Genomic DNA, 25,474 nt, shown 5'->3' with positions numbered 1-25,474 from the left:
AGTACTTTGCAACTTGCCATTCTAGGACTTAAGAAAACTTGTGGCAATTGGGGGAGGTCCCAAGTGATTGGTAAAGGGCAAACAGTGCCCATCTTTAAGGAAGGGAAGGAGGAGGATCCAGGGAACTACAGACCAGTCAGCCTCACCTCAGTCCCCAGAAAAATCAGGAAGCAGATCCTCAAGGAATCTATTTCTAAGCACTTGGAGGAGAAGAAAGTGATCAGGAACAGTTGGTATGGATTCATCAGGGGCACGTCATGCCTGACCATCCTGACTGCCTTTTACGATGAGATGACAGGTTCTGTGGATGTGGGGAGAGTAGTGGACATCATATACCTTGATTTTAGTGAGGCTTCCGATACGGTCTCCCACACCATCCTTGTGAGCAACCTAAGGAAGCATGGGCTGGATGAATGGACTATAAGGTGGACAGAAAGCTAACTGGATCGTCAGGCTCAATGGGTAGTGACCAGTTGGCAGCCCGTATCACGTGGAGTACCCGAGGGGTCGGTCCTGGAGCTGATTTTGTTCAATATCTTCATTAATGATCTGGAAGATGGCAGAGTGCACCCTCAACAAGTCTGCAGATGACATCAAGCTGGGGGGGTAGTAGATATGCTGGAGGGTAGGGCTAGGATTCAGAGTGACCTAGACAAACAGGAGAATTGGGCAAATGCAATCTGATGGAGGTTCAACAAGAACAAGCGTAAAGTCCTGCACTTAGGCTGGAAGAATCCCATGCACCGGTACAGACTTGGGTCCAACTGGCTATGCAGCAGCTCTGCAGAAAAGGGCCTGGGGGTTACAGTGGACAATAAGCTAGATATGAATCAGCAGTGTACCGTTGTTGCCAAGAAAGCTAACAGCATCCTGGGCTGCATTAGTAGGAGCACTGCCAGAAGATTGGGGGAAGTAATTATTCCTCTCTATCATGCACTGGTGATGCCACCTCTAGAGTACTGCATCCAGAAATGATGTGGACAAGTTGGATAGAGTCCAGCAGAAGACAACAAAAATGGTGATGGGGCTGGGACCCATGACTTCCAAAGAGGGGATGAGGGAACTGGGCTTATTTAATCTGCAGAAGAGAAGACTGAAGGGGGATTTGATAGCAGCCGTCAACTACCTAAAGGGTGGTTCTAAAAAGGATGAAGCTACACTGTTGTCAGAGGTAGCAAGTGGCAGAACAAGAAGCAATGGTCTGCAGTTCCAGCAAGGGAAGTTTAAGTTGGATATTAGGAAAACAATTTTCACTAGGAGGGTGGTGAAGCACTGAAATGGGTTACCCTAGAGCAGAGGTTCCCAACCCCCTGGGCACAAAAGGTTGGCTGCCGGACTGGAAGTGACCAGCATACAGCGAACCAGCAGCCAACCCTTTTTTAACACTGGGTAGTATAAAAAAGGGTTGGCTGCCAGCCCACCGTATGCTGGTCACTTCCGGTCTGCAGTATGCTGGTCCGCGGTCACTTCTGGTACACAGTTTGTCAGTCCATGGTCTAAAAAGGTTGGGAACCTCCATCCTTGGAGGCTTGTAAAGCTTGGCTCAACAAAGCTCTGGCTGGGATGATCTAGTTGGGGATGGTCCTGCTTTGAGCAGGGGGTTGGACTAGATGTGACCTCCTGAGGTTCCTTTCAACCCTCATTTTCTATGATTCTATGAATTCCTTACTGCAAAGCTGCTCTGCACAGAATGTGGCTGTATTGTAAGACCATTCCCATGTCAAGCAAAACATATTCTGGCAAATCAGCAGCCATTAAGCAAAAAACACTACCACTTGCAAAAAAGAAGTTTCTTTTGCATGCTCCCCAAATTCCCAGTTGCACAAGAGACCGCAGGGGTAATTCTTGCCTTCCCCACCTAGAGTAACAGAGTTGCATACAGGTATTATTTGCCTCCTGCTGAGAAGGCTTGGCTCCATTTTCTACATGCTGTTAACATTCTAATCCCTCCGAAATCCCCACTTAAAAAATGGGAGCCCTGAAGACTTTATTTCAACAGTCCAGGTCAGCGCTTTCAAAATTACTGTTGGAAACTAATTGATTTCAGGTGTTTGCTAAACACACAGAGATGCACTGGGGGCTCATCACCTCCTATCTTTGCTTTCAAAACATAAATCTTTGCAAATTTCATAGACAGGATTCCCTGGATGACACACTCCAGTGTCTGCTTGCATTCAGCCAGCTTGCTACCGGCAATCTTTCTACTCTGCAACTCTTCCTCATCAGTTCAGGAAGAACAGAGGCATAAGCCAGCAAGCCTGTACATTGCACTTAACAGCATATCAAATAAAGCACCAAACAGCCAAGGGAGGGGCAGAGAAGCAGCCAGATAGAAAGATGAAATCAAAAGCTGAAGACCAGGCTTGCGTGATGGTGCAAAAGGAAAAAAAAAATGCAGAAAGAGGACACCAGCAACTTCAGAATCCCTCTTCTGTCTGCAACTTATTTACTGCCTGTCAGTAACAAAGACAGTTATAACTGAAAGATTAGAAAAGCTGCACCTTGCATATAGTCAGTTTTCCTCCTGTGTGTGAGATCAACTCATGAGGAGTTGTGCAGCTGGGGGCATAAACCATCTTGACAAGCATCAGGAATAAGCCTCCCAAATAGTCTACTCCAGAATTTCTTGTATGTTTCTCTGAAACATCTCATCTAGTCCAGCACCAGCACCAGCACAGATAGGATATAAGGGGTCTGCAAAAGCCATGCCTTCCCTACTAAAGGAAGTACTTCTTTTTACATGAAAAGTTGGTGAGCACACATGCACACCTTTATAATATGGACTGGAGGGAGGGAAAACGTTCTGAGTAAATGCAGGAGGTACAATTAAAACTATTCACTGACTGACAAGGGACGGTCCCAGAAGATGAGAGGTAATGATTTAGCACAGAGCTTAAATAATAGCATATAGCACTTAAACTAACTCTGCCACTCTATGACTTCAACTGGAATTGCCCCTTGGACCAAATACACAGTGTTTTAGGGGAAAACAAAAAAACAAAAAAAACCAGAATAAGCCTAAATCAGTGATTCCCAAACTTTTTGGACCAATGTACCACTGTCACCCCACAACATTTCTCATAGCCCATCACAGATTCATCATCCTTAGGAGGGGTAGGAGGCCTTTAATCTCCAGGCCATTTATCACAGTCTTGGGGCCCAGGACTATTTTGTGAACCATAAATTTGAAGATATATTTTTTAAAATTTATATTGTTCCTATGGCCTGTCTCTGCTTTCTGCTGCTGCTACAGTGAGATGTCCCATTAGAAAACAAAGGCAAGACATAAGATAATATCAATGCTTGGAACTGTCAGCAACAAGCATCACTGCACCAGAATTGACAAGATGAGTTACTGACCAGGCCTGATGCACTCAGAGACCCCCCCAAAATGACAGCTGCAAATAGGCTCTGCACAACTTGCCAAAGTAGGAGCGAATGAGGGTCTGCACCACCTATTTCTGCCCTTAACTGCTTTTTGCACCAGTTCAGCAGCATGCAGTTGTGACCAACCAGCACATTTTCCAGAAAAAAGGTTTCATAAGAAGGACCGCTGTCCACACCGGGCAGTGAGACAGTTAATGATTATCCAGAAACACAACCCTTAGTAACATGAACAGGACCAAAGACTCCCCCACCCCCACTAATGACCCTCCCCCCGACCAACTCATGTCAGAAAACCATAAATCCTGGTATAAAAGTGGTTTCTGTACTGAAACCCAACTTATTTATAACCTAAAGGTTTAAATATCATAACAACTGAGCAAAAAAAAGTCCATATTTAAACCGATTTTCCTATACCACTTGCCACTGTCCCCTCCTTCCCCCTGCACCCCAACTCCCATCCCTGTTAATTGTTGCCTGATGCTCCTTGATTAAGGACTGAGATAGACCATCAGGTCTTTGGTGCACAGGCCACATCTACTGGCTCTGTCAAGTGGCAGCACATCTTTTGTTAAGAGAATCAAATATTGAATGAGAGTTTTTCAAGAAAAAGGTTTCTGCCCCTATCCTGAGAAGGGACTTTAAAATGCATCAAGTGTTATGTCCCACTTGACACCCTCCAGCAAAACTCCATCTAACTAGAAGCTGCGAGAACTATTTTACACCTCTTGTTAAAAGCAGCTTCCAGCAATGGAAAACTCAATCCACACCAAAACTTTTTAATTCGCTATGCATTTTAGCAGGAGGGAGGGGACCAGCATGTAGTCAGCCTGCGCAGAGTAGTTGAGAAGTGAAATATTGAAAGACACTTAAATGGAAATAGAAAGTTAAAATTATAAATGAGCTGGAGACTGCAGTGGTTATTGTGTTTGTGGAAATGTCAAAATGAAAAGCTGAATAAAAATCAAGCATGAGCATTTGAGCCTTCTGACAGCAGCACACCATCCCCTTGCTGATTAGCCTCTGCTATTTAAATGATAATTTCACTTTAGTTACATTAAGCAATCCTGTATGCCTTGAAGTGGCTCTTTATAAAAGGGTCTGCGCTTTGGAAATGTTTCCCTTCACAGCAGAGTGAGTACCCAAGTTCAAGCCATTTACATATAACAAGGGTCACTACACGCTCAGAAAAGAATCTACTTCTACCCGACTGCTTCTCTACAGCCTCTCAACACCACTTGCAAGAAATAAGGCAGCAATGGGAAAGGATCCATCTGAGGCACTAGTAGTTCCCTCCAGGGTAGGAAATGGGGACCCTGGCTGCTCACAGAGTACCCGCTATGCAGGAGACAACATGTGCACATGTATTATTGCTCCAAACACAATACCAGTCCCATGGAGAAAACAACCAGTCAGAAACACGTGTCCATGGAAATAAATGCAGCCTGTAAACAGCAATAGCCAGTAGCGCACCCGCTGGGATAAAAATGTCAGGGGGATGAGACGGCACGGTTTGTGGAAGAGATGGATGGCACGCTCCTCCCCTCCCAAATTTCTCACATCCATGCTGCAGGTCTAAGAATTCCCCATGTTTTCTTTCATCGCAGGCTTCCATCACATCCTCCATGCAGCTCCTGAAGACTGGTTCAACGCTACTCCTCAACTAGCAGTACCTTTCCCAGCACTGAAGCACACTGTGCTCCTGAACCGTCTGACCTCAGATACTCAAGCCGCACTTCTTTGTTGCTATTTCAATGCTCAATAAGCATTCATTTGGGACAGACAAATATTTCTGAGATGCAGGCTATAGAGACTATTTTAAAAAGTGTGGGCCAGAGTCACCCTCACTATTGCTACTCTCCAACTGAGCTGCATACAATAGTGACAGACCACTGAGAAGCTGCTTATTGCAGTCCACAGGTGCTCAACCCCTGGCCTGTGGGTCAAATCCAGCCCCCAGAGCCAAGGCATCCAGCCTACAGGTAGGGAAATTTGGTGGCAGGGGAGCAGTGGCAATGAATACGTTCATCCCTTCCCTGCTGCCAAATTCCCAGGCCCCAAACAGCCAGGTCAGGGCTGAGCCATACCCCACACCTCTCTGTAGGCTGCGCTGGCCGCACATCAGGTCAACCCCCGCCGCATGGCAGGATCAGACCTAATGGCTGGATCCAGCCTGCAGATAGACTGGGCACCACTCATCTGGCCTGCGGGGCAGAAAAAGGTTGAGCACCACTGTCCTAGCCTCATGTTTTCCTAAACTACACTGTGGCTACTGCAAGAACAAGATTTTTAAGCTTGGGGCTGCCCAAATAATGTCTTTTCCCCTCCACAGGTACAAGGCACTCCAGAAAGAAGAGCTGTATCCCTGGCTACCAGTAAGAAACTAGAGAATGAGGAGAATTCTAGCACGAGATCACAGGCTGGCTGAAAAGGAAAAGGCTTGAAGCAACATTACGGCAGATGCAGCCCATCACATTGTGGGCAATGGCTACCTCTGAGGTCTTCTAGGCTAGGGACAGACATTATACATAAACCAGTTTAAGTGGTCAGAAACTAATTTAAACCTGTAACAGAACAGCTGTTCAGTGCACATAAACCAGTTTGAAAATGGCTGAAACTGGTTTGAGATAAACCTGGCTGAATGAAATATCAGACTTAACCGATTTGGGTCAAATGGGTTTATGCAATGTCCATCCCAGACCCCAGGACGTGGAGTGGTGGCCTCAGCAGAAAGAACACAACGAGACAGCAAGCTTCAGGAGAAAAAGTCTACATGGTAGATTTAGAGTCCAAAGATCTGCCTCCAACCTGTCCAAATATTTCACTCTCAGGGAAAAAGAAAAAAAAAAGAAAAGATTATAACCTCCCCAACCTCAGCTCAAACTATCTAACCTTTCCCTAGGCTGTTTACGAGCAGAGACCCTAATATACAGACTCCATATTGCCTGTGTATTATTGCTAACCCAGCAGCGAAGAAACACCAATTTGGAACATTATGTCAAGCTTGGCAGTTGGGTTAGGAGTCTCACAAGACAGAGAGCAAGCCAGGTCTGAGCAGCCCTGAAAGAACCATGCAGCACAAATACGTACAAAACTCATCTCTGCGCAGGGGACCAGAGTAAATCCATGTTCTGAAAGCTCTGTGAAGTTTTAAGGAGGCAAGTGAACGTTTTGCTAGCTCAGTCCACACAGCTTATTATACCCCTTCTTCCCAGACCAATGTTCCTGTCAAACCCTCACTTTTCTTTAAGATTAATTTAGGTTATTTAAAAAGGGAAAACGTTTAATATTTTCCATTTAACCAACAGTGGGTGATCATGGGAGGTGAAGAGCAACAACTGCTCAATCTACCAGGATCAGAGGAACCCTTGCAAGTGTGAACTTTAACAAAACCTGAAGTGTTAGGTTTTTAAATGACTCCTCCATGTGTTGTGCTTGTTTTCCTGCTCTTCACCCAAAAAAAAATATATATATATCTCACTGTGATGATGAGACAGCTTGTTTTACATGAGGAGCCTTGTCAACAGCAGCTATGTTCAATATGTTCATAAATCATAAATTACAAAAACACTCCATGCATTATATGACATTTCCACAGCCTAAACCCATATTCCTCCATCCTCTTCTCTAAAACAGTCAGTTAGTGGTCTAATATAATGATCATCATCACCTGGACCACAAAGAGCTCCCAAAAGAAAACAGAAATCACCATTCAAGGTCAGACCAACTGTCCATTCTCTGACAGTACCTAACATCTGATACTTTGTTTGTCAGAGAGAAGTGAGTAATTACAGCCTGATCAACCTATAGTTTAGCAAATATTTTCACTAGAGCTCTCGAAGGCAATGCCCCCCCCTCCAAGTCCTTCACTAATTGGTCACAGTAAATTAAGAACCAGGGACAGTGTATGAGCAGTTCAAATTATTCCAACCGGCACTGCTTATACTTTGTCAACAGAAATCTGTTGTTACCAACAGTCACTTATTCTTAATAGACATTCACTGAAAGGTAAATTACTACCTTGTGAGGGAGGAGGAGGTTACAAACCTTCGTTCTTGGCTGCCAACACATTCAGTGCTTTGGATGGAAAAGGCTGTAATATCGCTATGCAAAGTCACCAAGATTCAAAGAGCAAAGCAAGGCACTCTAGTGGTCTCCTCCCTGCCAAACAAATCCCCAAGTAAATTAAGAATCAAAAAATGTGTTTCCCTATTTTCCCTCCAGCTCCACAAGAAGAAAACTGGGTGAAGGACTCCCCATATGGAGCACAGCACCTGTGTTATCACAAGTTACAGCTGTTGTAGTCAACATACTGAGTAGAGAGGCCTGCCACTTAATTAGAGTTCTCCTACTAGCTCTTCACCTTAATTGGTCTCAAACATTGCAGGAAGCTAGTCCCCAAGATCTACCAGCCAGCCAGCCAGCACACAGATGTTTCAGGAAGAAAACCAGGTCAGCACTAGCAGATTCATTTTAGCTGGAGGCAACAGGTCAGCAGACTCAGTCTGCAGCCTGCAGCTGGCAGGCTTCACAGAAATTAAAAATGGTCTTTAAGCACTGGCCTGAATTCCTGTTCATTCTGCACTTCCCTTTATGGGACCTGGAAGCCAACAGGCAAAACAGCTCCACCAGCTTAATGCACTATGACTGCTGAAGCCAGCCAATCTTAGACCAAGGAACTGAAAAGCAAGCATAAGATCTCTCCGAACCCCCCTGTTTACTCAGATAAAACAGAGACCCTGTAGTACAAGCGAAAGCTCACTGGCCTTCCCTTCACTTAAGCTCAGAAGAGATGCTTGTGGAGTCATTCCCATGCCAGGCCCAGGTGTCTCTTGCAGAGGATCTCACTGCTGATTTAATGGCAAAAAACAGAGAGGAGAGACTAAGCCCAAAGACAATGCAGATATCAGAAGTGATGGGGATGACCAGTCCTAGGACCTCTGTGAGGGCGTTATGCTCCAAGGCTAAGAAGGCTTCCCTCTCTTCCTCTTGATTTCTGCTCATGGAGCTACAAGCATCTTTAACAAATTACCTCTTTGGCTAATTTATACCCCCTCTCCAACACCTTTCACCTGTCACATGCCTTACACTGGCAAGACTTTGGGCCAAAGACCTGCCTTCCTGTGAAATGAACAGGGCCTGACAGAGGCTCTGAGCACTACATTTTAAACAAGGTTGCTGGTTGTAGCCTGAAGAAGGGTGTTTGTAGCCAAAAGCTTGCAAAGAACTTTTTTCCAACTATTTAGCTGGTCTAATAAAAAAAGATATTACATCTACCCAAAGAACCTTGCCTGGCATTTTAAACAGCACACCGCTTCCTTTCTGATATCATTACACACATCTCTCTCCTCCCACAGCTTCTACCTCGCATCTGTTTTACCATAGGAACAGGCAATGAACTTTCCTCAGAGAGTCAAGAATGGATATCAGCCAGCCAGTGGTGCTGGAAAAAAGGAAAAGAATTCTGGACAGCAACGCAAAAAACCCTTCCTCCTCTACCCCCAGGACTGACCGGGCAAGAAGATGGCATTCAACAGACAATGAAGCGCAGGAATAAAAAGAACCACTGATTAGCTGCATGTCCTGCTTTGCTTCTAACACAGGCACAACTCTGATGACTAGTCAGAGAGACTCTCATCTGAATATAAGCTGTCCCCGCCTCATCACTCTGATTACACCTCTCCGAATGTCATAATCCCTCACAGCTTTCAGGGATTCATTCTACTGTACCAACAGACATCGCTGCCGGATTATCCTACCTGCTAAACTCAGATTCAGAAATCAGCGCTGTCAAGTTAAAAATAAAAAACGAGAAATCCTGGTTCTGTCCTTTCCTATCTTCAAAGAAAGATTTCAGAAGCAAGCAAAAACCCCAGATTTCCTGAGATTTCTCAGTTATGGGACACCTGTATGTGACTCCAGAAGTGTGAATAATGTTCCAGAAGTCTTTCCAAAAAAACCTGCGAACTCGAGACTCCAAGAGCAGACATGTGGTGGTCACATCCACACCAAATCTACCAGTCAATACCAATAGCTAACCTAACTTAAAAGGCACCTCATTTTTTTTTTTAACCAAGCCACCTAAAGTGTGTAGCACCCTTACTCCAGCACAGAGCTACTGCAAAAAAAAACAAACCCTGGGGTTGGAGCTGTCAACTGAATGACTAAACTCCATGTGCTTTAGAGGTAGATGAAGGCGACAGCAGCTGAACAGAGACAAGACAATACAGATGCAAGAGTGAGCTGCCATCTGCTCCAGACAGGCTGTAAGCTGATTTAGATGAGAAGCATTGCAGCGCAGGGACCTTATCTGTGCATTTGTCAAGAGCCTAGTGTACTTTGGGTGTTACATAAAGAAAAGGCAACAGGCAAGGAAAAGTGGGGAGATAATCAGATTAAGAGCAATTCTGCCCTCTGGTGTATGAGTCTGCGGTTTCCAGGGTGGGGAAAAGAGTTGGACTAGGACTAACTTTGTGTAAGAAAGGGGGAGAGAAAAAATGAGGGTGACGGAGCTGGATGCATGTCCTGCACTACGGCAATGGCAAGATGTGTCAATCTGTGCACATGCAGGTAAAGGGCACTGAAAGGGAACCCTGCGGCACATCGAGACAGAGTGATCACATTCTTGTGGTGTTAAATAGATTTTAAAAGCATTTGATTTTAGAAAATGAGAAAATGTTAATTACAGAAATGCCTAACCCTTTTAAGGTGCCCAACTGATGTTTTCCAGGAGTCAGAGCCCAGGGAATGGAGCAAAATCAATTCTCTGATCCAACAAGAGAAAGTCTACCATCTAGCGGGCAGTCCCAAGAACTGCGGGGGGTTTTTAAGACACCTGGAGCGCTTACATTCTCCTAGAAACATCATTGCTTAGCTAATAGAAATTACTGTCTAACATTTGCCAGGTTTATAGAGAAGGCTTCTTTCTGGCAATGGCATCTCTCTGGTAAAGCCAAAAGTCACTCTAGGATTGTACTGGTACTCATCATCGGCCTTTGCTGAAGGTAACCAATCCCCCAGTCACCCAAGCACCGTGGTCTATAAAAGTGTACGGTCAATAAACATGCCTTGGAAAGAGAAAAAACACCGGGAACATTCTGTACTGCCACAAGACCAGCAGCAGCTTGTTCTTAGCAAGCCAAACCTTACAACAGACAACGAGCAGTCACCTTCAAAGGAAGAGTAACCCCAATTACAAAGCAAAGAGATTTCAGATCCTGTACAATTTCTCCCTGCTACAGCAGATAAGGTTTGCTGGAGAAGAACTGCAAGGTCAGAAAGACTGAAGGTTTAATGTGTAAGAGAGTTTTTGGCCATCCCTGGCAATGTAGCTGTAATGGGATAGACAAGAAACTAAGGGAATTCCTGCAAACCCAACAACATTGTTCTACGACAGTCTAGTAAAAAAGAGAGCAGACACTATGAGGACAGAAATACTAGAGGAACACACGAGCAAGTGCACAGAAGACTGCAAATAGATTCAGAATTTGGATACAAAATGAACAACAGATGTGCACTGGCATGGTCTGGTTACAGTAGAAGGGAGTAACTTATGTGTGCATCTCATGCTGTACACCGTCAGCACTATGCTTACATTATACAGGGCAAAAGCCATGGACTAGGAAGAACACTGCAAAGGAACAGTGGGAAGACGATATAAAATAACTCAGGGCCAGAAGACATTAACAAGTCGTGGTTTCTACAGTTTAGGAAAAAAAGTACAAATCAAGGAGTTTGAAACGGTAAGTGAATCCAGAACAGGAGCCAGCAACCTACAGCCCGCAGAGCCTTTGGATCTTGTCCATGGAGCCATGGCTTCAGGTGCATCATACCAACATCACCTAGATACCTGGAGCTCTGCCCATGCCATGCTGCACAGGGTTGGAGAGTCGGGCTCTGGTCTTGTTGCACCGCAGGTCGAGTGGCAGGAAAAAGTGATAGCTGGGGCTCAGTGCCTGGCTTCCTCCAACTGGAGCTCGATCATTCCAGCCCCCATAGCCAGAAAATGTTGCCAGCCCCTGGACTAAAATGCAGGAAGACCAGCCATTTAGTTTGTGATCTATTTCACCCGGAGACGTAGCAATGTAAGGCAATCGGCAGCCTGCAAGCTACCCAGAAGAGACAGGCAAAGATGTTTGCCCTGAATGCTCCAAAAAGATGGCCCCCTCCCTTCCAAATCTTTTAGATAAAATTACATGCCAAAAGGCCTGATCGTAAGCCAGTCTGACAGAGCCTGCTGGGACCAGGCACTCAGTGAACAGAAGCTGTTGTGAACAGACACAAAACAGAAGCCTTTTAGAGCTGCTGGAGGATCCAAAAAACTATCCTCTCCCCAAAACGCCACAGGCTGCATGCTGTTCTCCTGCATTCCATGTACAAACGAAGGAAATAATAAGAGGAGATGAAGGGACATAATGCATTCCCTTTGTTCCTGCTTATCTTGTTATTAGCAGACAGACAGCACATTGCACTGGCTCTTTGGGATAACCATCCAACTGTCCCTATTCTCTCCTACTCAGTGACTGGCAATTAATTCTCCTCAAGCTTTCACTGGGGTATGCTTCAGGAACCTGTATGGGACAGCAATCTCCCTTTATACATGCCCTCTCATAACCTTCGCTGAAAATGAACATAATTCATGCTGTAAGAAGCTGGATTAAAAAAAAAAAAGAGAGAAAGAAATCCCCCAATTCCACTTGGTACAATTGCATGCAAAAGGCGATTTTCTCCAGAGCAATTCCCTTTTCTGTATGAAGAGACACCCTTAATGGTGCTAAATAATGTGGCACAATCAAAACCCTAACACTTTGCAGTGAATATTCTGATTTTAAATGAAGAGGCTATTAGACTTCTACTGGAAAAGTCACTTGGCTCCATTTCCCTCCCAGTGTGAAATTACCTCATTAAGCCTTTAACAGCTTGAGGTAAGTAAAAGCTTCCATGACACTGTCTGACAGAGAGCAAGTTTGGTGGGAAGAACTCAAAAGTACTTCGGTCTGTTCCCTGCCATTGAAGAAGTGCTGCAAGTCTGCACTACATCTAAACGTGGGAGAGAGAAAGTCTCAGCAGCGCTAACAACCTGTGCGCATCTGGGAACAGGCAGCTCGTCACAGACATTAACAAAAGAAAATAACAAGATAAGAAAAGAAGCATGCTACAGTGAAGGGAATCCTCTTTTACACAGTAATGTAAAAACGTGCCCAAAACAGAATCACAAATACAAACTGTTCTTTAGTCAAAACAGAAATCATGTGAGAGCCACAGGGCTTTTAGAAGTGATTCCTGATATAGCTCTAAATTAAGAGGCTTCCTTCCACCATGAAACAACCCCTCCACCTCTTTGGCTACATCACCTACAAATTAAAAGAACTAACTGTGTTGTGATCCAGTTCAATGTTAAAGAAGTCAATCTCTTCACTTGCCATGTTAGATACCAGCCCTCTGTTGACTAGTGCAACTAGTGAAATGTTCTCCGTACCAGTAATACGGAGTTGATTCTGCCTCTGTGAAACAGGTACAATTCTGTATCATATAAAATACAGGAAAGAATTGCTTTAGGTTAATTGCCTGGGAATGACAATGTACCAGGTTGTCTGAGGCTTTGTCAGACAGCAGCTACAACCACCAAGAAGAATGTACATGACCACAGACAACACATAATTGTTGCCAGAGGCAGGGGACACAACTCCATGCCACTACCTCTGTTTATGCCTGGCCCTGGCTCTAGCCAGGCTGCAGCCCCATTGTTAGCACAGAAATCTGGGGGAAGGGCAATGCCCCCGCACTCCACAAGTCATCTATGTATACAGCCATGTCTTTGTGGCAGCTCTACCCAGCTCCACTGCAGCAGCTGTGCTGACAGGGTGTACCCTAGCAAAACACCAGCTGCTAAAGAAACCCTGGCAGCTGGCAGAAGACACACCAGTGTCTCCAGGCACCTTCTGCCAGTGGCTAGACAGCAGAAGCAATTTCACCCTGCTCAGCAAAAGCCTTGTAATTCTGTCAGCAGAGAGAAGGGCTCTGTTCTGCAGAAGAGCTTTGGGTGAAGATAAACAAGAAGTTTTGCTGGCAGAACCAGGCAAAACTTTGCAGTGGAGATTAGATTTATTCACCATTCCCAAGATTTCACTATGAGATACTTTATACCCATAGGTATTTAGCATGGTATAACCATATCTAGTGTCAAGAAAGAGAGGAGCAAACAAGTTTCACCAAAGAACAGAAAGCATAAACAGCATGACAAGCTGCATCCATCAGTCACCAAGAATGAAAGCAAGTGGTGCAAAGGTTTCACTCCACTGGCTCTCAGCACCTACCTGATATTAAGGCCCGTGCTCTGGTCCAGTTTCTCCCAGCTTTTCAACTTTCCCAGAAGTTTCTAGGGAGCAGGTCAAAAAAAAAATAAGTCATGAAAGAGACCTGAACAAATGCTCTGAACACCTCAACTCCTATGGTTTTATTTTACATTCCTCTCAAGTTGGCCTTTTCCCCTTGTTTTCTGTCAACTTAATCACTTGCAGCACTGGAGCCCATTCTCTGACCCTCGCACATTGGTGACAGGGACATTAATCCTCCCAGTCTCCACAGTCACGTGGCACAGTGCACACTTCAACCATGCACCATTTTTATTATCTTTTCTTGTAAGTCAGATTCACCCCACTACACCTGATTACCGCAGAGCTGTGAGAAAAGAAAGCTATAGTCCCAACATCCTAGTTCTATGCAAGCTCCAGCATCAATTTTCTGCGTAACCCTGCCTGCCAAAAGACAGGCTAGATTACCCAAGCCAGAACAATCCACGATGATAGTGCTTCACTCTGACAACAGTCTTCATGCCCAAGTAACAAGTAAAGTAAGAATTCAATATCTGATTGAGTGTGGAATGAAAAGGATGCTGCCGATGACAGCAAAACAAAAATTGGTTACTATAATGATTCAAGGCCATAACACATCCCTTCCAACAGCAGCAGTGATCTAAGTGCGTACTATACTGTAGTAGGTTTCCAGCTCATGTGTCATGTCACATCACCTTGGGACAGTGCTGAACATCCAAGAGGACATTCACAGCAGGGGCAAGGCAAACGACATAATGAAGATCTGTCCTTTCTTAAAAGCAATATAAGAAAAATAATGGATACAGCTCTGTGTTTTCCCCTCATAATGAATGCTCCCACCTTCTACTGCTATGTAAAAGCCTTGGAGCATTTGTTTAGACATATGAATTACAGCCATCACTTAACCCTTAATTTCAAAGGATTCACCCTAAAGGACTCCCTGATCACCATCAGTAAATCTGATTATACAGGGCAAGTGTTCTTGGCTCCTCACCTCATTCTCCAATTCAAGAGCCACTAGGCTGGCCTGAACTTTCTCGTAGCGTTCCAGTTTCCTCTGCAGACCTTCCACCTCCTCCTTGAGCAATCCATTGTTTTCTTTCATTTCCCTAAGGAAGAGCAAAGCCATTAAAAGCCACATAACTCAATTCCCTTATGCAAACATCCAAAAACACATGCAATTACAAGAAAGCATAAGGCACTGCACACACTGTGGTACTTAGCTGACTTCCGTCTGTAACCTCAGCTACAAAGCAACTATTTCACACATTGCAACCTTCACTGGACTGAGATATTCTGATCTAAAATGTCATCCTAGTTATGTCCAAATAAATTAAAGTTTCATATCCGCTGATCGGTCAAAACAGCATTTACGTTAACAAGGCAGCCACAAAGCTATGCTCCAGAGAGGCACAAACAGTGAGTTGGAAACTTGGCAAAGGTTTGTGCTGTTAGAAGTGTGCAGACAGGAGGATGTTGAACATGAAGAAATGTTTATTTCAATATAGATGGTGTTGGGGTTGTAATGGGGCTAAATTAACCACAAATGGGTAAAGAAAAGTTTAAATGAGTGAGGCCTACCCAGATAGTAGGTCTCTTATGTCAAATATTTCTAGTCATGCCTCCTTGGACTGTAACAGCTACAAGACAATGGAGGAAAGCCAGTGCAGGGAGACATTTCCAGGCCTGTGGTACAGTTTCTGGTAGGAGAAGCAGCTTTCTGGTCACATACTGCCCTGTGGAGTGCTGTGGTGTTGTAGGCAGAAGAGAAGGACAAAGACAGAGGCTCTTGTTGCTGCAGAACTAAGGTAGGAAGTGGCCCACAAAATCCACACACCACAACAGGAGGAAAACCTGCTTGGTCAACCTTCACAGGGCCCGGGGAATTAATGGGGACACTAATAACACCACCCAGTGGAGTGAGAGACTAACGCAGAGTGTTTTCATGCGCACAATGAGCGAGTGCTGCTTGGACTGCTACCCACTGAAGGGACTGCATAAGCAGTCCTTGGACTCAGCAGAAAAAAGAATCCAACCCCATTCTGCCACAGGGTATATTACTCAGATTGTCTGTATCAAAAATGGGACCTAATTTCACAACCTACATACACAGAGAAGCTTCTAGAGTTATGAAGACAATGGACAGTAGGCATCAACACACATACCCCAAGAGAAAAGTCAAATGATCCCACTTTGATCCCAACCTTTGGGTAAAGGAAATCTAGCAAAAGCACATGCTCAAGGACTATAGATCATCTGATTTTCTTGGTTTACATAAGATTGAAATTCAGCTTCCTCTGAGAACTTGCTGCTCTCGATTACAGCACATAAAAGCGACACAAGATTACTCTATGGTACGGCAGAGATGAGTTTCAAAAAGCGTTACCATTTCCAAAGCCTGCAGCCAGGTTTCAGAGGCAGCCACATCAGAGTTCATGAACCTCAGCAGCAAGGCTTTATCATTATGTGAGCTCAAGAGGGCTTTAAAAGATCAGAGGAAATACTGATCTGATGGCAACCACGCAAGGAACTGAAATCCTTGACAAGACATAAGAGATGGTAGAAATGCCCAGTGATGGAAGGAAGGACCTTTCACAAGTCCACACAGGAAATGTTTATTATCAGCATACTGAATTTCATATTTCTCTCCAATCCCCTTTTGATCCAAAATGAGATGGTAAACCTCTCATGCACAAGCACAATGATCAACCCTCCATTTATGAAGCCCTCAATCAGACCTGTTAAAGGGGAGATTAACTAGATCCCTCCAAACCACAACTGTGGAAGCATCACAAACCTGTCTCAACTCATACATAGTACTCACAGAAGACCTATACATTTACAAGTTCTACAGAAACTTCCTCTCACAGCATCCCTTAATGGAAATCTCCTTTATAATATGCTACCCTGCAGGAAAGGGCTTTTCAATCTCTGCTCAGTGCGACAGTAAATACTAGGGGGATAGACAGGAGCAGCAGGGAGTCATTCTTGACAGATGCTGCCATACTGGAGGCAGATCTTCCCTTCTCACCTGAAATAGACATTTTCCTCCCTGAGCTGGCGCAGCTCTCGCTCCATCTTTGGGAATCGGGCCAGCTCTGCTTTCATGTTCTTCACAATTGCAGCATCTTGTTCCTGCAGGGAAAGCTTCTGCTCCAGATCCTGGAAGGCAAGAAATGACAAGGGAACAAGACAAGTGAGCTTAATTTAGGAGGGCTCAGGGCGACCTCTCCACTGGACTGCTAAACTTCTCCAAATGCTCTTTTCTTTGCTACTCGCATTTGCACCAACATCATCAGAAACAGGCTCCGCTAGCATTTACAGACCATCTGTCCTCTCCTGCACACTTCAATTCCCTACTAGCTAAGAAGTTATGAGCCAAATGCTCCGTTTTTCTCAAAACCTACAAGGTAAGAAAAACACAAGCTCCAATGGACTTGAAAAGCTGCAGATGAAGGGAACACGCATGCAAGGGAGACAGAGGGCATCAGGTAGCCACACCTTTTTCATGTAGTATAACAGCAACCACTGCTTCCTACAGCAAACTAAGGAAAGGTTTATTCAGAACAGCACTACAGTGCACTGCCTGCTTTCCCCACCCCAGCCCTTTAAACCATGCTTTCTTTCTTTGAAGGTTTTTCTTTTTGTACCCATGAAGCACTGGCAATGCTGCTTTCAGCATGGCTCTCTGCAATGCCTACCAAAAGAAATTCCATAATAAGCACTGCTCAAAGAATGGTTTAGTTTCCTCTACCTGTTTCCCCCACCTCCACCATGCCTTATATCAATATAGGAATGATTCATGCTGAACTGGCCTAGACATTAGTTTGGTAAAAGACACCTCTGATATCCCCCACCCTGCTCTGAAGTTAGCAGATACTGTAATCAAAAGCCTTCAAGCTTACTATGTTTCATAAAAACACCCTTTGAAAGGACCTGCCTGAGAGCAGGGATGAATTCAGAGTTACTGTGTTCATCTGCCACCATTTGCCTAGGACTACTGTGCCAGAACAGTGAATAAAATCAGCAAGAGCTTGAATCAAGTGAGCAAGCTATGTAAGGATGTTAGTCAGTCTTCTGCAAAGAAGGAATGTATAGAGCTTTCAGTCAGTTGGACTTTACTATATATTAAAGATGAAGAGTGCCATGTAAAGGCTGCTTATTATAAGCTATATAATCCACTTTGCTAATTTTCATGCTTTGAAATTTGAACTGAAGTAACTTCAGCTCTCTCCGACTCAACAGGCAAGCCACTTAGCTACTTACATGACAGGCTAGCCTTCTACTTCTAGAAGGATAATTTTTATACATGCTGTCTGCTTTTCCATATAAAAATGAAAGAGGAAAAGCTGAGAGTGGATCACAAAGTTTCTCACCTTAATCTTCTGCTCGTATTCAGCCATCAGGGTCTGGCTTGCTTGCAGAGTTTGGACTTGCTGGCTGGCTTCTTGCCATTTTCTATTTCATGCAGATACAAGATATCCATTTATATACAAGAATCGCTTGACAGAAGCAATCCACATAGAGGTATATTTAGAAAATATAGTTAAAGGAATAAGAACAGTCATTCATAGGAAAAAAAATTACCCCACTTATCCTTAGGTGCACCCCAATCAAACCACCTACACTCCTGCACCAGCAAGTCTGTATGTACAATACATAAAGAGTCACTTACACTTGGGTCCTAACAGGGCATTGGAGGACAGAACTGAATAAAAATTCAGTGAGCAGGGACACGCTTCATCAGCTCTTTTAATTAACCCTCAGTTACAAACATTATGAAAGTAACTATCAGGCCATACATTAATCTTAATACTTAGATTAGCCTTCTCCACACACCCACCTCCTGTTAACTCTGTGTCTTAAAATGTGATACATCAGGCAAGGAGGTTTTAAACCTGGGTACTTATTTTTCAAGGTAAAATTAAACTGCTCCTCAGAGCTAGTTTCCAACAACTTTTATAAGCTGTATATCCAGATCAAAGAAGCCCTTTGAAGAGCAGAAAATCAAAAGCTGTTGAAAGTTTCCTGAGTGACAGCAGCTGCAGAAGACTGAAGGTTTGCTTTTTTCTCCTGGCAGTTGTTGATTCCCTGCTTACTTGTGTTGTACATCCAGCTGTTCCATCAGCTCCTCTCTCTGAGACTCCTGGCTTGCTGTTTGCATCTCCTGATTCATTAAACTCCACTTTAGCTCAGATATTCTCCCTTCTAGCATGCTGATGGTCTGGATTCACAGAAAGAAGAAGGGAAAGAACAACAGATAAATAGACCAATGGACCTTCAGGCCAGATATGATAAAAGGCAAACCGCTGAGATCAAACACAAATGAACAATGTAACGCACTGAATCTAGAAATAATCCATTCAAACCTGCAAACTCACTTCAGAACAAAGGCAAAGAAGAATCTTTGCTCTCTTTCATCTGCCACAAAATTGTCAATTCCATTATCCATTAAATGAGTAATCTCAGACTGGCACACAGAAAGGCTTCAAAGCCAGAACATGCCCACATGCAAGGATCAGACTTATGGCTGCAAATTATCCCACCATAATTATATGCCCACATACCTTAGCAGTGAGGTTTCAAAACAGAGACCCAATTCTCAACAACCCAAGTAACCATGAAGGTATTACACCCCCAATGCAAATCTAGATGCTACGATCATTTCACCTTACCTAAATCAGTGTCAAGGGAACATTTAGGGCATAAATAAAGGGGGACTCATAGCAGCACTTGCTGTCATACCTTTATTTGCTGCAAAGTACCTAAGCCCCTAAACCAAATCCAAATACTCATTCATGGGGATAAAATCTGAAATAATCTTAAAGCAATTGCCCAATTTATAAACACAGCAAACAAAGCAGAGGCAGGAATCAAAAGCAAGCCTGAAGAATAGACCACAGGCTGAGATAACCTGGCACTCCCCCATCATAAGCATTCTGAGACTTCATATACAATACCTAAAATATATCAGGTACTTTCAGAGCTGGCCTTAGGGATGGGCAGCATGGGTGACGACCGAGGGTGGCCTCACACGCATACACGCATACACTCTGCCCTGCCCCACAGCTTGTGCCAGGAAGGAGCTGTCAGGGGACTTTGGTGGCAACTAATCCTGAGGGTTGCACAGCAGGACCTACCCCATCTCCGGCCATGCCTGGAGCTGATTGGAGCTTGCCAGCGAGGGCAGCACAATAAAAAGCCCCTGGGCAGCAGTGGCAATAGGCACTGCCAGGCATTATGACAGACATGGAGGAGAGCACCAAGGGCTGGGCCAAGGGCAAGGCAGCAATGCCCAGCCAAGGAGGAGTGGCTGGGTGGCCTCAGCTTGCATGCCAAGAGCTTCACTATCACCGACCTGCTGGGACTGGTGGCTGAACTGCAGCCCGCCACCGGCACTACTGCAGGGGGTGAGGGCAGCGCTGCCCTGCCACTGGGGCTGGCCTTCCTGTGCAGGCAGCTCTGACTGCTGTCTGCATGCCGGCCCTTTCTGCTGCCCCACACGAGCTTCTGCCACCCAGCCCCACCACCTGGTACCAAGCCAGCATCTCGGGTAAGCGGACACATGGTCCCTGCCACCCACAGCCACTGGGGCACGTGTGCCCCTCACAAACGCACACCCCATTCAACCTCTTACACACCCTCAGTCATCCAGCACCCCACCCACCCAAGGCTGGTGACTGGAGTGGGAGGAGCCAAAATACAAGTTCACCCAGGACGCCATTTTCCCTAAGGCCAGTTCTGGATACTTCACTGACAAAGACAAACAAACAAACTACGCCAAAGTTGAGGGACATAAGGTAAATGGCACTGGAATGGGGCTCTTTGAAGACCTAATATTGGCTCAAGTGTCCTCTCAAGCAACAGGACTGCGATGGTGTTATGGTCACTAATTCCAACTGAAATTGGATGCATTCAAAAGCCTGTCTAACTTCATCCCAACCATGCAGTTGGTCCAACTGAAGATATCACCCAAAAAAGTCCTTGCCTTGTATGATATATAATAACCCAGAAACCTTCCACATCAGACCTAAGCAGCTAAGACTATTTAACAATCAAAAAAATATTTAACTATCAAAATGTAGGAAAGGAAGTTGACAGTTTTGGAAGACATCCCCTGCTCACAGCTTTGTCCCCATCTGTATCTCAGCACCTCTTATTCTCCTGCTCATTTCCTCATCCACACCCTCACCCCACTACTGCACTCTTTACTTCCCCTACTCTCTGCTTCATGCCTTCTCTCCCCCAATTTCCCCAGTACTTGGCATGCCCGCACTTCTCCTCCAGCCATTTCCTCTAATCAATCCCCATACCACCTTCTCAAACTATTTTCCTGCCCCTTGGTTCGTTTAGACTGTTTGGGGTAGACACATATATTAACAAATCTACATTTGTTAAATCACAGCATAGTTTCTGGTTCCAGCCTCTGTACTAAGAGTTAGTTGCCCTGATTTACATGACCCTCAAAGTCACCCAGAGCTGTGGACAAAAGAAGAAAGTACTAGGCACCTACTTCATTAGCTTCAGCTAATTTGCTTTCCTTCTCCTGCAGCTTCTTGCTCATGGTTTCCATACTCTTCTTATAAGATTTATTCATCTCAATTTGTTCCTTTAGCTTATTCTCAGCCTCCACTTCCCGCTCTTGATACTGCTTTATGCGTGTGAGAAGCTCTTGGTTCCGGTCAGCCTCATGCTACAGAAGAGGAAATGCAAAAGAAAATCATAAAACAAAAGCAGCGTAAGGGTGAAGCCATTTTTCTCCTTGTCTACTATCCTCACTGAAGTCCAAAAGGCATTACCTTTAAGCCAGTGTTTCCCAACATTTTCCAGCCCAAGGTATACTTACATTAATAAACATTTTCTGCAGCACACCTGTTAAGGCATTCCCCATCCTCATATCCATTGTAGCTCACTGCCATGGCAAAATTCCGCAGCACGCCTGTTCATTTATGACAGCACACTTCTGTGCCACGGCACACTGGTTGGAAAACATTGCTTTAAGCAATGGTTCTTAAAAACAAAATTTTAAGCCCTACTCCCTTTCAAAGGAAGAATCTTCCCGAAGTCCAGGTAGAAGTGAAAAACAGGCTCATGGAGACAAAAAAAATTAAATGACAGACTTTGGGCACTTCTTGGACAGACATGTAGATGTCTGAATATAGAAGTAGCTTCACAGCTTGCAAAGCACACTTTAGATGGAACACAAAAATCTTGGCCATATCAGTTAAAAGATGACCTATTAAAAATAAAACATAGGCCTTCAAAGACCTGGGTTAACAAAATTAATTAATTGTTGTAATCTCTTTGCACTACATTATTACAAATCTGAGGTATTTTAATCAGAAACCAACTATAAGCAAACTGTATAAATAACAGTGCATCACCAAATGTACAGGGCCAGTTTTGGGCTTTTTCAACAAGATCTGCTTTTCTGCTTTTTTTGCTATTTTTTTTTTTTTTTGCTTTCTGCCAACATTTCACACACTGTTTCATAACTCAAATTGATTAACACTTATTGAAAAATGTGTAGCAAATTGCTCTGCTAATCAAAGCATATCGAGCACCGGATTTACATACTAAGCAAGGATTATGCAAAGCAAGGCTAGGTTCCTAAAGCCTTTATCCACATGACTCATGAACACAAAATCTGAGCAGGGCAATTACCAGAATGCTGGATTAGTGCTGCTCCCTTTTTGTATTGGTATTTTGAGGTTTCTGTGACTGACTCAGCTAGATTCCAGTTTGAACTCTTCTTGGCTTAATCCCAAAATCACCTGACTTGAGAGGAACTAGGAATTTTCTCCATGACCCACCACTTCACAGCAGCAGAGTAAATCTGCCTTCTCGTAACATTTTGCTGCATGTCTTTTTAAGTAGCTAACTTCTGAAGAAAAATTGAAGAGCTTTGTAAGATGACAAAGCCCACAAGCTCTGCTGCTTATTTCAGCAACATAGGTAAGCACGATGCATGCTTATAAAACCAGAGAGCAATGAAACCTATTAGTCTGAGTGGGACTCACTGTCTTATCAATGCAGCATCTCTTGTGTGACAGTTTCATGATTGGTGCTGTTGCCATTCCCATTCACTACAGCTGAACATGCTAAGTGTTTGCAGTTCTGCCAAGAGAAGTTCAAATACTTCTGAGAGAAATGAGGTTTAACATTCCAGCCCCAAACCTCTCTTTGTACACACTAAGCTGATAACCAATTGAGTGCCAAAAAAACCCACAAACTTACAGAAGCCAGGACTCAGATATGCAGCCAACCATTTGTGAGCCACAGGAACGCTCATGTGACACTCACAAGATGCTCTCATGAGAGCCCTACCCGTCAGACACCAGATGACTCTACCCTACCCACCTCATAGTTCCTGGCATTTGTGTTAGCTGCTTTCTCTAGCTCAATACGAGCTCGTTTGTGACTAAGCTCCATCTGCATCTTCTCCCGTTCCACCTGCAGGAGCTGAGATTTTGAATGGATCTGCCCAGCTTGTTCCTCCAGCTGATTGGTTCACAGACAAGGAGAGACAAAATACACAGTCAGCAGCAAGCAATCATATTCTGAAACAAAGCAAAGTTACCTACAGATCCTCCTGGCTGTCTCAAAGAAGAAACACCATGTAGCTAAGGAATCAGATATCCAAGTGCTCAGCAAGGTAGCAAGTTGGAGTGCACCCGGAAGTACCTGGTACAATCTTTGGTTTTGTTTTAATGAAAGCATGCTTCATGCAAAATTACTTTCAGGACAGCATGCAAGGGAGTAACAGAATATTTTGTCTGTAGGAAACCTTCAAACTGAACATCTGTTCAATCAGAACTCTGGGATACAGATTTTCTGCAACTAGCAATGCACAACTAAAAGAAGAATCAGGAAATCAGAAAATTAGCTGGAATTTGAAATGCAATGGAGGGTTAAATAAAGATCAATGCATCTATACTTTACACTCAGACTTAACCAGAATACCACATCAAACTCTGGAAATCAGACATTTTTAAGTGACAATGGTCTAATATATATGGCATTGTACAGTGCCTTTCACCATACTCTCCATTAGTAATTTAGCGAGTGAAACATTAACATTTTTTGGGCTATGTTTCTCGTTCATATGAATGTCCTCAAAGGAGTGAGTTCAGCAGTCTCAATTAAGGCCTTAGAAAAATGAGTGAATAACAGCAATGTTCCCCAGGCAAGTTGGGTCACCTTGCTACATACTGTACAAATACATAACAAAAGGGAAGCACCTGCCCAAAGCCAGCTCACAATTTAAGAATAAGATAATGATACAAACAGACAAGGGACAACAGAGAAACAAGACTGATCAGCAGTGTAAGGAAAAAGATGGGACCAAAGTAACTACTTAACTCCCACTGGGTTCTCTGCAGATGTTGTGGCTGCCCTCTTCCCAAGTACAGGCAACCCCTGCTTAGCGCTCTTAATTGTTTCCCGAAAAACCAAGCATTAAGCGAAACCAGAAGTATTTGATGACCCAAAATGGTGACCACAATTGTTTTAATGACCCAAAGATAGCGACCGTGAGCTTTATAACAAAATTCACTGACCACTAAGCAAAATCAGGTATCAATTTAAAATGAGTGTTATAGCGAAATAGCACTAAGTGAAACAGCGTTAAGCAGGGGTTGCCTGTAAACTATCCATTTAAGCTTGTGAGGTGGTTTCATCCCACTCCATCATAATTTACCTTCCTGATTTGGCCTGCAGATAACCTACAGGAGGAAACTCAAAGGACCTCTTTGAATATTTACCAAGATAAAGAATCATGTCCTTAACAAACATATTAAAAAATTAAGGACTTACGAATTTGCACCTTAAAAATATCTCCTTTATTGACACTGCTAGGAGAATAAGTTAAATAGATAACAGGCACAATCACCTAAATGAACAATTGTACAGCCCTAGAATCACATAAACTCTCACTGACAGTACAAACACTTATTGCTGTCGGTGAGCCACAGATGACTCACCTGTATCCTCTGCTGGTACTGCATATGCAAGGTATTTTGAGATGATTCTGGAGTGGCCAAGCCAGATGTCCCCTCCATGCGCTGTGAGATGAAGTTGTTGAGAGACCTCAAAGTGGAGAAGACAGTTGTATTATCTTCCAGGTTTTCCATGGCTCCCTGAAAACATACAAGTGAAACATACAGAGTAAGTTACTCTCTACTCACTGCTGTTACAAAATGCATCACCTTCCTAGGTCACTATGGAGTCTTCTCATTTACACACTGCAAAGCCAAAATTGTCAGCCACAGTTGAGATTCACAGGCCATTACTGGAGCCTTCGCTGATCCACAAAGCACCAAAAGAAAGCTTATAGATTTACGACATCTTCTCAGACTACAGCAGTACATGGTTCTCTTACCTTACATGGTTCTCAGCATGGGGTAGTAACATTAATTTCAACACATCTTTCCCCAGAATTTTAACCCACTGGATGTACTTGGTCAGAAGGCACCACACATTGAGAAATTCAAAACGTCCCTTGCATTTAATTAGATTGGAATTATGGGGCCACAATTCTGTACCTTGGCGCTTCCGCTGCTTGGGGCAGCAGCATCCATTTCCACAGTATTCATCCTACCTACCACAGAGGAGAGCAGAAGGCAAATACTGGAGACAAGAATATCCTTGGAATGTAACGTTGGCAAACAGAACAAATTTCTAATTCTTCCTCTCAGGGCTTTTTAACTACAGACTGGGATAGGAGAGAACATCTGATCTGCATCCAAACTAGTAGT

General features: G+C 44.0%; 1 protein-coding gene across 4 annotated transcripts in view; it reads right to left on the bottom strand.

Moving 5' to 3' along the window:
- The window catches only part of MAD1L1 (MAD1 mitotic arrest deficient like 1), a 490,537-nt gene that overhangs the window by 463,122 nt on the left and 1,941 nt on the right, over nucleotides 1-25,474 (bottom strand). For all 4 annotated transcript variants that reach the window (XM_019542036.1, XM_019542039.1, XM_019542038.1 and 1 more), the window contains exons 2-9: nucleotides 24,701-24,856; nucleotides 23,079-23,219; nucleotides 21,232-21,411; nucleotides 18,818-18,942; nucleotides 18,095-18,176; nucleotides 16,750-16,880; nucleotides 14,713-14,827; nucleotides 13,701-13,762 (exon numbers count right to left, since the gene is read on the bottom strand). In XM_019542036.1, coding sequence (XP_019397581.1) covers nucleotides 13,701-13,762; nucleotides 14,713-14,827; nucleotides 16,750-16,880; nucleotides 18,095-18,176; nucleotides 18,818-18,942; nucleotides 21,232-21,411; nucleotides 23,079-23,219; nucleotides 24,701-24,850 — 986 coding nt within the window. In that variant the 5' untranslated portion in view covers nucleotides 24,851-24,856. The remainder of the gene's footprint in view (nucleotides 1-13,700; nucleotides 13,763-14,712; nucleotides 14,828-16,749; nucleotides 16,881-18,094; nucleotides 18,177-18,817; nucleotides 18,943-21,231; nucleotides 21,412-23,078; nucleotides 23,220-24,700; nucleotides 24,857-25,474) is intronic.

This window comes from Crocodylus porosus, unplaced genomic scaffold, assembly GCF_001723895.1.
Source record: "Crocodylus porosus isolate Cpor-Errol unplaced genomic scaffold, CroPor_comp1, whole genome shotgun sequence".
Classification (NCBI taxonomy): Eukaryota; Metazoa; Chordata; order Crocodylia; family Crocodylidae; genus Crocodylus; species Crocodylus porosus.
This window is presented reverse-complemented; position numbering and strand designations above follow the sequence as displayed.